Raw genomic sequence first — 11975 nt, 5'->3', positions numbered from 1 at the left:
ACTAATACTGACGTGTAATTCTTTTTTCTCGTGTTTTTCAGTACATTGAGAACCAATTGTTACTATCACAATTATTGTTTTTTATATTGAATATATCCAATCTCGACCTAGAATTTTGGTTTAAGAAATGATAATGTATGACAACGTAATCTCAATAACATAACCCCATATAATTTTATTTCTAAAATCATTTGTTTTCATTTTAATGCCAAACATAAGTATATATTAACTGATACAATAAAAATTCTAATGCAAGGGAGTGATGGTGTTGTTATGGGCGGGGGAGGGATGTGTAGACACTAAACGAGTAGCTTCTAAATTAGTTTTTATAGTAGGTGTTTAATATTTATCAATTACGTTTAAGCATTCATGTTTAATATGTTTATTTACGTAAATAAATACTTTGTAAACATTACCTACGATCTATGTTATATATTCATAAATAATATTGTCTAAAATCATCATAAGAATAATAAACAATGTCTAATATTTATGGAATATAAGTTATGAATTTTATGATCAATAATATATCATATTTTCACAATCAATTGTTATTCTTAAATACCTATAAAATAATGAAAAGGATTATCATGCAAATGGACTAAAATTATAAATAAATCAAGACCAAATTCAAAACCTAATGTTTCAAAAAATTCAAAACAGTAATTTCACATCATAGTATTTATTTTTATTGTTACATTTCTATCGACATCTATTTAATTCATACGAAACACATTAAAATCACACGCTAATTGAGTGGCATAGTAATTGTTACATGTAAGTTATAATATGTACTATATAGGGTATAGATTAATAATAATGTTTCATATATTTCAGTATTATAAATCTCTCTTATATTTTTAATATTAATAATTATTTTTACTTCAAACTGTGCTATTTAAAATACAGTCACATTAAAAATGTTTAAATGTTATCTTACCAAGAAAACTGTGTAAGCCTAGTACATAATAATATTATAATATTGTCTAATACACTAGATTTAAAATAGGAAATGATTACGAGGGTCAAACATTATTTGTACAATGAAAATTATTGAAGAATAGGTTATACTATTTCTAAAATACTATAATTCTCACAAGTAAAATATCATTAAAAAAAAAAGCCTTTTCATGGTGAAATTGACAAGTTTTTTTTTCACAATGATATTTTAAATGTATCCTATCTGGCGACCATAACTATTTCGTTATAAGAATATATTTGAAGTATATAATTTATTTGAATTTGTAGACCATTTTGAATTTTTTTTTAATCCATAGCTATAATAACCGTTCGTTTGAATTTAAGATAGGCTAGAAATTCACTACAAATAAACAAATACTCATAGTCTAAAAACATGCGGGAAACATTTAGTTATGGTTAATATTTATATATAATAAGGGATACGACTAATGGATGATAAATATCTTTAGCTATTGTTCGATTGTTCTGTTTTTACATTATACGTATATACCTAATATATATGGGCGTACACGGATTCCGCCGATTTTGTATCGACTCCGCAGGCTATTGAATCCACCGAGCCTCAAAAACGTTCAATAGTATAACATAAATATTTAAGATTAAGTGTTAGTTTATAATATCAACATAATAAAAACGTAATATTATAGGAACATTTTTTTTTTTTTTAAATAATTTATACATTTAAAAATCTAGCATTACGACTCGTTACGCCATAAATTAATTATTAAAAAAAAATATATATATCAATAAAAAAGTAGTATAAATAAAGCCTATCCGTCAAATGACTGGTTTCTATCGATTTAAGACTCAGTGGACCAATATAACCAATAATATTATATACCTTAAATTTTCAAACCATGACGAAGGTAACGGCGGAATAGATGAATGCCCAACATAGGTAAATAACATCTATGCATGACCAACGTGCAACGGCATGAAAAGACGTCACGAAATTCTCAAATGATACCGAGGGTTGAACGGTGCCCTGCATCCACGGAGTGTTTGGACAGACGCAATCGTGGAGGCGGTGGCGATGACGGTGGAGGTAGTGCGAAAATGTGAAGATAACCGGAAGTCGTTGTTGAGTTGTATACAGTTGTAATCGATGAGGTTCCAAAAGTGTAGCGGGTACGGCGATAGAACAGTAGCGGCGAGTTTGGTTCACATGGTGGTCTTAGGGTAGACGGGAACCTTGGACGGGAACCCGGACATTCCGATGACGTACTTATAAGTGGTCGGCGGCCGGAGGATGGTCTTCACAGCCCTCTTCTGGCCACGGCCCTTGCTCTCACTACCGACCATCCGATCAATGACGGTACGCAACGACTTCAACCACTTGCCTCTATTGACGCCGCTGCCGCCACCTCCACAGTCGCTGCTACTACCGTTGCTGCTGCCGTCGCTACCGCGGATCGACGACGATTTGTCACCGTCACCGCTGTAGCAACCCTCGTCGGCGCTACCGCACAAAGAAGCATTGGCGCCCACACAGCTGATGCCGTCCTCGGACCAACTTCCGGAATCGTCGTAAAAGTCACTACCTCCGTTCCCGCTGGAATTCGAGTCGTCGCCACTACTGCTGCTGCCACCGCCGCCGCCCCCACCGCCGTCTTCGTACATCACCAGGTTGCAGGACATGTACGAACCGCTGTCGCGTTGTCCCGCTGTCGGATTGGTCGTCTGGTCGTCGTAGCTAGGCATGACGTGATCAATGGTATTGGTACCCTGGACGCGCGTCACTGGAACAAACGGATTTCAGCGGATGATCGTAGTATAGTTTTACGAGCGATGCATATTATAAAAAAATAAATATTATATCCACTATATAAGAACACCCACTCGGTTTACGGTTAACCGCGGTCACCACTTCGGTACAATATGACGACGTGTAAAACGACGGTGTGTATTGTGTGGTTTTTATGATATTTTATTTGGACACGATATCGTATGTATATCGGCTGTAAGTGAACAACGGACGCGAGTGAACGACTGTACGGCAGCGTCGCCGGCTCCGCGTGTTTTATACGGCCCCGGCACGCCGTCCGGGTCCACGTGAACGACCACCCCCCCACAAGTCACGCGCACCCGAACGGGGTAATAAAGTCGAGACGACGCGGCGTGTCGCAGGGTCGCGATGCAGAGACGCCGCGCATACACCAGTTTGCGGTACACGTGACGCGTGCGGCAAGACGGCAACGGCTCGACGGTGACTCGCGTGTGCTGTAATAATTATTTATCGTTTTGACATTATGTAAACCGCCGCCAACCGATACCTTGTGCTGTGTACAGCACGTGTACCTGACCAACGCATTGCGCGTGTGACTCACGACGACCGACGGGTGCGATAAACAACAATGTGATTATTTGTCGTTTATGCGAAGTCGTCGATCGCTTATTTATTTTAGACTCTGAGCAGTCTGCAGAGCGGCAGCGATGAGCGTATTGATTTCACAACGATTTATTTTGAGTGTGTGTGTGTGCAGGATAAACAGTCGATAAAACGCTTCGATTTTGAACCCAGTTTGTACTCTAAAGAGATCAAAATCAAAAAAATTATCAGTAATTTTTTTCATAACCGGGAAATACAAAAGAATTCGAGTAAAACGGTAATTTTTACACTAATCCAATTGTTGATAACATTGATTTTGTTTTTTTTTTTTGTGTAACTGGCGAACGAATAATCATAGATTCTTACAAATTTCACCTAATGGTTATATTTTTTTTGCCGTTTACAATCAAATTTTCAACATATTTTCACTTTTTTTTCAATTGTTTATAGACAATTGAGAATTTTTTTTTTTTTTTTATTGTTAATTATTAATATCGAATAAAAGTTGTAAGAAATGCTTGAAAAAATAATGCAAAGCTCCTCATTATAGCTGTTAATTTCTCAATTAAAAAAATATTAAAAATCTATGATCAGAATATTTTTTTTAATCTGTTAAATTTTGACAAAAATCATCAAAATCTCAAAAACACAAAATTTATTTTATAGTTAAAATTTTTGTGTTTTTACCTAAGATATAAGTATAACTTTTGTAGAATCCTGTAATAAATTTTCAAGAATTTTGATCCAGCAAATAATTAATAATCGACATTAATAAAAAAAATTTTAATTTCTCATGTCTATAAAATCTCTAAAAGAGTTAAACATTCAAGAAAATCATACCATTTGTTAAAAATAATATTAAAAAAATTGTGGAAATTACAAGAATTTATGGCTGTTTATTTTTAAATTACAACAAAATAAAAATAAAGCGTCTGGGAAAAAATAGTTATTATACGGGTAAAAACTCACCATTTTTAAATTAAATTTAGAATTATAAATGTTTTTCCAATAAAAATTTTTCCAAAACAATGAATGGGTAATTTAATTTAAAAGAAGGTATTATTTTATTTCATAGCTATAATATAGTTTATAGAGTTTTGTTATGTCATTCCTAGTTATTGTTAAGGTGATATTCGTATCATGGAGAACATTTTTTTATCCATAATTTGCTTTTTATACTCTGTAATTGACGGGCTGTCGAGAGAGATAGATTGACCGTCTCGGTGAGTATTGAAACAGTATAAAAATAAACGCAATTACTACCAAAATTGACTATTTTAAAAAAATGACGAGTGTCCAAAAATTATTTGGGTGTTTTTCTTTCAATTAATCTACCTACTAGACAGATACATATCGATGGTACTTTTCAAATTTTTTTTTTTTGGATTTTATCGTTACTATAATTACCTTCAAATGCTATATAATATCATAAATAACAATATAATAATATCATAAATATATCACTTGTATATCTATATAGTTTTGAGGTAGGTGTATCTTAAATTTTAATTATATACGTATGTATTTTATAATTTGGTTTTATACTACTACAGTACTACACACATTTAGTACTTTTTCAGACTTTAATGCTTTTTGATTTCAGTTGTAATCGTAATTCGTAAATAATTAATGATACGTAAAACGAAATAGTAATTAAAACTAAAATACTGAATTTCTATTCACCTTTATTATCGTTGTTTATCGTTTAAATGAGTAATTTTATTATAATCTGAGTATAAAATATCTATAAAAAATAATTATCTTTATATGTTTTTTAGATATTTTAGTTTTAATATGAACTACTTATGAGGAATTTTATATTAAATTTTTAAAACTTAGATACAAAAAGAAAATATATCATAAATTGTTAACTATAAAAGAGTTTGAAAGTTTATACAATTTTGACAAATTTTGTCAAAACTTTAATTTCGAATTTTATTTAAATAAAATACAATTTATTTTTAATATGTTTATACAGATATATGAACAACTTATATAGAATCTCGAATTTAATTTCTAAAAATTTTGACCGAGCAAATTGTTTTTAATCGTCATTAATAGAAATAATAATCAAAAAAAATTGAAAAACTCTCGTACTTATAAATAATTGAAAAACAGTTAAAATATTTTTAAAATATTATCGAATATAGAAAATGATAATATAAACATTTGGTGAAAATTTCAAACTTCTGAGATTATCTACTTTTGAATTTTAGTAATAAAATAAAAAAGTAAATTCGTAAAATCTGGTTTAATGTAAAAATTCATGTTTCTATATAAATTTTATTTTATTTTTTTTGTTTGGATATAAAAAAAGTACTGGCAACTTTTATTTTTTTTTACTCCCTAAGGTACCAATTAGATCCAATCCGTTACTAGAAACCATCTTCAAAGTTGAAACAATTTTACATTTTACTGCTTCAAAAGAACAAAAAATACGCACTTCGTTGTAAAATCAATGCATATTCATCGCTCCGCCAAAAATCTAAAGCAGTTATTAAAAATTGGTAAAAATAAATATTTTTTCAAGGAAATACTTCAAATGTGTACTTATTTGTTTTATTGTTATAGTTTACAATTTTGATAATTTGTAATCTAATCATCAATATTAATCTCAAAGAGTTAAATAAATAGTAAATAGTAATGTAACTCAGTTAGTGACTTAATAAAAATGTTTAATACTGGAGGCAAAACAAAATATTAACCCGTCTATCATAAATATGGGTATAGTTGATGATTATTTTTTTTTAGTAAGGGGAATAAATAACTTAAATGGTGGAATTCCGGGCTCCTTAGTTATGCTTATGAAATAGACATAGAAATGTAACTTATCTGATGCTACTATAATCTTATCAAAATGTCATGGAAGTATGATCCGTTATAAATTACAATAAAAATAAAATTGTTCTTTCTTTTAAAATATATAATATTGACTATAGCGAATAATTAAATTAAACTCGAAATTTAACTTCACATTTTAGATTGCCTGTTAGAGCTTGGATATTGTATGAAATTCTCTAGACTATTCATGACAATTTCTACATCTCCTACCCACATTGGACATTCTATACATTACCCCAATACGCTAGTAAAAATGTAAGTTGTGAGTCGAATGTCGAGTTAGTCACAAATATTTACGCCGAAAATCTATATTGAGTCGCGAAAAATCCACGGCCGACGTATTCTGCGTATGAAATGCGGCAAAAATATTTGCATGAGCTAACTATTATGCGGTGATCACGTCTACACACGAGCACATTTTCTACCGCACGAACAAATGTGTACCGAAATAACGTGCAAGTGTACAGCATACAGTTTTACCAGAATCCACTACCTACTAAACGGATTCAAAACACGTGGTACCTGCAATGTGATCACTGTGCACGTTAAATGGCTGTATACCCACGCGGCCTCGTCGTATTATGTATAATTATACATACATGTTGTACCTACGGCATGTAGTACGCTGCAACTGCCTACAAGTAAGCTACTGACGATACAGATGAACAGATGATAAATTGAAACCACCCTCTCTGATAGGTTTTTAGGGTTTCAACTGGTGATGGAAATAATTGAATTATTCAAATTATATTTTTCACAATTATTTTAATTAGAGAATCAAATTAGTTCGATGATCAAAATAATAGTTACCAAGACATTTTTTCAATTATTTATATAATTATTTAGAAAAGTTCGCATAATTGATATTTGACAAATAAAATAAATTTTCTAATCATCACTTGTATGTAATATCAAACAAATAAATTATAAAATGTCTGTTGTATTTAAATTGTATGCAGAATAAAATAAAATAAATACATATAAAATGTTTGAAATCACTTAGATTAATCCATTAAATTTTAATAACAATTAAAAAAAAAAAATAATAAAACCTAAATTTTTGGGTGAAATCAATTTCAACAATAAAAAATACACGTTCCAAAGAACGCAAGTCGCTGGTGTACTTAAATTCATATTTTATTAAAAATTTCAATAGATCTGAAAATGTATTTTTGTATTGACTTCTATACTGATTTTCTATAATATAGAATATAGACATGAGACGGCAGTTATCTGGTCGGGATAGATTAAGGCTCGGCTTACAATATTTATTACATACCTATTAAGAGGTGACTTACGTAACATTTAAATGCGATCGAATTTCGAGCGTTTAACCCATGACGATTGCTATCATAATAATAACTCTAGCGATAAAAACTATTAGCAATATTAAACACAAAGGACAAATGAACTGATATTGACTTCAAGTTAAAATTGTAAGTAAAACGAGTATAATGTAAATAAAAATTTGTGTCCGTGACTGTTATATTAAAAATAATAACCTGTGAAATTTCATCAATAACTTCTACGCACTCAAGTTTAATAGTCTATAATAATATGCTAATCACTATATAGAAAGTTTATTTCATAAACACTATTTGTGATCATAATTCACTTACTTATTCTAAGTGAAATATATGATTCTACTGTCTTTTATTAGAGCCACGGGCAGACTACATCGAAATCACGCTTTCACTTAGTCCAAAAAAAAAAAAGTTTACTTACTATTATTAATATAAATCATATATTTATCTTTAATTAATTAACGTTCGAGACAATCATAACCGATTTTTATGATCATAATATATTTAAATTATTAATTTCTGTGAAGATAACATTTATTTAAAATAAACTTTTATCAAAACTATTCTAATCGGTAAAAACTTTAAAACTAACGGAATTATATAAGCATTTGAATAAAGACATTTACACCTTAAATGTAGTTATATGGATTCTCGCAACAATAAAAAAAAAAAAATACAAATTATAATGGATATAAATATAATTAAAATATACCGTTGACAATAATATACTCGGTAGGAGTGTAGGACGTTCAAATCGTACGTCATTGGTTCCATAGAATAATATTGGGATAACTTATTATCTACTTAAATAATACATTATAATCAATCACAACGTTTCTATTTAAAATACGTGTATTATAGGTAAGTACAAATTATTTTTTATTGTACGACACCACTTAATATCTATATGTATTTGGATTAATTCTGGTGATATTATTCTGTTCAGATATATAATATCTTGTATAAACATTACAGTAATGTAACCAAGATTTTTCTCATAATATATAATACATATTATAATATTCATGATTTGGTTTACATAGGGAAGCTTAATTATACAGGTAAGATCCATTAAGTTTGATATGCTGTGCTGTGAACATATAATATTTTAAACTTTTCAGGGGCATTCAAATTTCAAACATATTAAAATGTTAATACAAAGTAAATTTTTACTTAATACGTTCACCAAACACTTCTACAATATGCTAAACTAAAACTCCCTTTTTTAGCTTCGGCACTGAATTATTCGTAGGTACATTAAACCTTATGTGTTATAACTATCTATATGTCGAATATACCGCCGTCTTAATTTTATACATCATAAATTTATAACACTTGATATATTAAAGATTTAAATTTCTTTATTTTTATTCATATACGTATAATTCTAATTAAAACTGAACGAAAATGCTATTATCTCATGGTTAGTTCCTTTTAAAATTAGCTATTGAAAAATTTTATTATGTTTTATAGATATAAAAATATAATATAATCTTTAAAAAATGTTAGTAAAACTTTTAGAAAACCAGATCATATTTCTAAACAAGGTAAAATGTTTATTTGTGATTTCAGAATAATTTTATTTTTCTATTATTAACACAAAAAAATAAACTATTATATACTTGTATAATGACTTTTAAAATATAAACTGTTTATAAAACCAAATGCATTAAATGGGGTTTTTGAACTTCGAACAATTAAAAATAATATAAATATTTCGATAATATGAAAATAAAATATTAATTAAATACCCGATCCTTCCATGCAAAAATATTTTTACCATTATTCAAACAGTTTTCTTATTTTAAATATTGGATATTTTTTTTTACCAAACAAAAATGTCTGAGTCTTTGGTCGTTGACTTCTTATTAAGATGAAATTTTACGTGTATATAATATTTGAATAATTTAAACATGTATTTCATTTTTAAACTTTACAGTTCTATTGTCTCGATAATTGCTATTTATTAACAGTTATAATTAATTTACGAGATTCGTTTTTTTTTTTTTTTTTTTTTTTTTTTTTTTTAATTCATAAAATCGCGTTTCATATACCACGAACGATTATAGTAATGGCTATAACAGTAAGTTAAAGTTTAGACACACATTTGTGTGTGATAGAGATTTAAATACCACAACGTGTATTGACACATATTAAATATTTGTTTTTTCAAATTTTTATATATTTTAAGAACAAATTCTTATGATAGTTCCCAGTTTTAGTACTTAATATTATTATTTCATCGCATATCAGAGGAGTTTGTTTGCATTATTATTTTTATTATCATTATTATTATAATTATTTTAATTTTATGTCTAAATATTTAAATGCTATACCACGCATTTATACATATTATATTAATGTAATAGATTTGTAACAGAAAAAAAAATCATCATAACTGTATTTTGATAATTAAATATAAATATTTCGACTATTCACCAAATACTTAGAGTATGAGTTTAAGTTTACTTACTGTTAAATAAACCATAAATGATAAAATTACTTTATAACGTTTCGTAAACTTATAAATCATGTGTATATGTACATCTTCGTAACAGTGCATATTACAAAAATTATTCTACACCATAAGTCTATAAATAAAGCTATTTATTGTATGTGTATTTCATTTTTTCGTCTCTTGAGCTTATAAATACATAATAATTTTAATAGCCACTATTTAATTATATTATAAGAAAAAAACAAAATTCTTAATAAATATTTTGTTATTCTTGATCCAATGACACCACCTCCGTGGATCATTATACAGATATAAAAAAATTTACGATAAATCGATATTGTACCATTGATTATAATATACCTGAGACATTAAACAATTATAGAACAATAAATTTAAACGATACTAACAATATTTTTTTATTGTTTCATTTTTTAATAACAATAATTTTTAATTAACATGGCACATTAAAATAACGTAATAATGTAATAAATATTACATGGAAGTTATGCTTGCTTTTTCAGTATTACACGTCTCTCTTTTTTTACATAAATTGTATTAATACCACAATAGCACACATAATAATATAATAATAAAATCGTATCAAAAGCGTAATTAAAATATCAAAAAAGTCGTAAAAAATTATCAGTATTATAAAATAATGTTAGAAAAAATTTTAAATTATATGCATAAATAAATTAGAAATCCAAAAAACGTCTCGAAAATATCGAATAACCGTAACTCGAGGACGATTCATCAAGCATGCTCACCAGCATATTTTTTTTTCGGGTAACAAATAATGATAATATTCAAATTCTGATTCTTGAAATTTTTAAACATACTCAAAAATGATATTTTAAAATTCTTAAATGTTTTTTGTATTGTTTAATGAGAGTCCTGTGGTGATAAAATCTTCTGTTTAATAAATAATAACCCACATTTTCTACTTTAAATTATTTAATAGATATTTTTATTTTTTTAAATTTCGATGTTCTTAATTAATAATTTAACGAGAATTTTTTGAATTTCTACTGAAAATATTACTCTTTAAAAATAGTCTTACAAACAAAAATAGATATAATATTTCGATCTATTATATATATCATTGATATTAATCACTAAAATGTTTTAATCGTCATAGTCCCCGCGGCCCATATCCAAACCCATTATTGTGGACCTAGTATCCTTAGTAAACAAGTTAAATACTTAAAAACTACTAGTTTGGATAACTGCGTCATTTAAAAAAAAGGGGAGGTAAGTATTGAGTATGCTTGATGAATGTACGGTATCGTAAACGTCGGAGGGTCACATTATAATAATTTAATATTTTCAGTCACAACATTAATTTTACAGCAATAATAATATATGATGAAAATCTCAAAGAAATAAATCGTTATAATCGGTATGATAATAATCGAGGTATCCGACTTCATAATGTTATTATATGATTTATTGTTACGTAATAATATTTATCGCATGAAATCTTCACATCGGCTTTGGTAGACGCCAACTTCCGGATGTGGCTTCTCACGTCCATCTCGGGTAAACGGCCACCTTTGACGGCAGTCCGGACATGCCGATCACAAACACGTACGTGGTAGGCGGTCTGAGTATGGTCTTGACCTGTCGTGGCCGACGTCCGCCGCCGCCTTCCATTTTGCCGATAACCGTCCGCAGCGTCTTCAGCCATTTGCTTCTGCTGCAGGCGCGGACCTCGGCAGCCGTCTCGTCGCGTCCGGAACAGTTCGAGTCAGAGTCCGTCGTTTTTCCGGACGAACCGTCGTCGTCGTGGTCGTTGTCGTTGTTGTCATCTTGGTCGCTGTCGTTGTTGTCGTCGTCGTCGTATTGGCGATAATGTTGCACGGCGGTCGGTCTGACTTCGCGGCACGGCATGATATGACGATGAGGATTTACAGTAGTAAATTCGGGTGAAGAAACTCTATTCGAGACGAACTCGCAGCGTTCAAATGCGAACTTATTTAACGAATCTGTCGCAAAACGGAAACGTGAAAATCGCGTGCGATAATTATATCGTACGCAATTATAACGCCGTGTTTTCTGCAGA

General features: G+C 29.4%; 2 protein-coding genes across 2 annotated transcripts; both read right to left on the bottom strand.

The window, feature by feature from the left end:
• Positions 1–1129: 1129 nt before the first annotated feature.
• On the bottom strand, positions 1130–2957 carry LOC112595023 (loricrin-like). Its single transcript, XM_025340093.1, has 2 exons — positions 2821–2957; positions 1130–2720 (listed from the first exon to the last, which is right to left on the bottom strand). Coding segments are annotated over exons 1-2 (579 nt in total). The 5' UTR covers positions 2822–2957; the 3' UTR covers positions 1130–2142.
• Positions 2958–11013: 8056 nt separating this feature from the next.
• Positions 11014–11966, bottom strand: LOC112595047. Its single transcript, XM_025340122.1, has one exon. The coding sequence runs from the start codon at positions 11801–11803 to the stop codon at positions 11438–11440; it is 366 nt and encodes a 121-aa protein (XP_025195907.1). The 5' UTR covers positions 11804–11966; the 3' UTR covers positions 11014–11437.
• Positions 11967–11975: the final 9 nt, after the last annotated feature.

Source organism: Melanaphis sacchari, unplaced genomic scaffold (genome assembly GCF_002803265.2).
Source record: "Melanaphis sacchari strain LSU unplaced genomic scaffold, SCAv2.0 Contig24_pilon_pilon, whole genome shotgun sequence".
Taxonomy (NCBI): Eukaryota; Metazoa; Arthropoda; class Insecta; order Hemiptera; family Aphididae; genus Melanaphis; species Melanaphis sacchari.
This window is presented reverse-complemented; position numbering and strand designations above follow the sequence as displayed.

What these genes read in the sequence shown, in the direction of transcription:
- LOC112595047 (XM_025340122.1), bottom strand. Translation starts at nt 11,803, where the DNA reads ATGCCGTGCCGCGAAGTCAGACCGACCGCCGTGCAACATTATCGCCAA.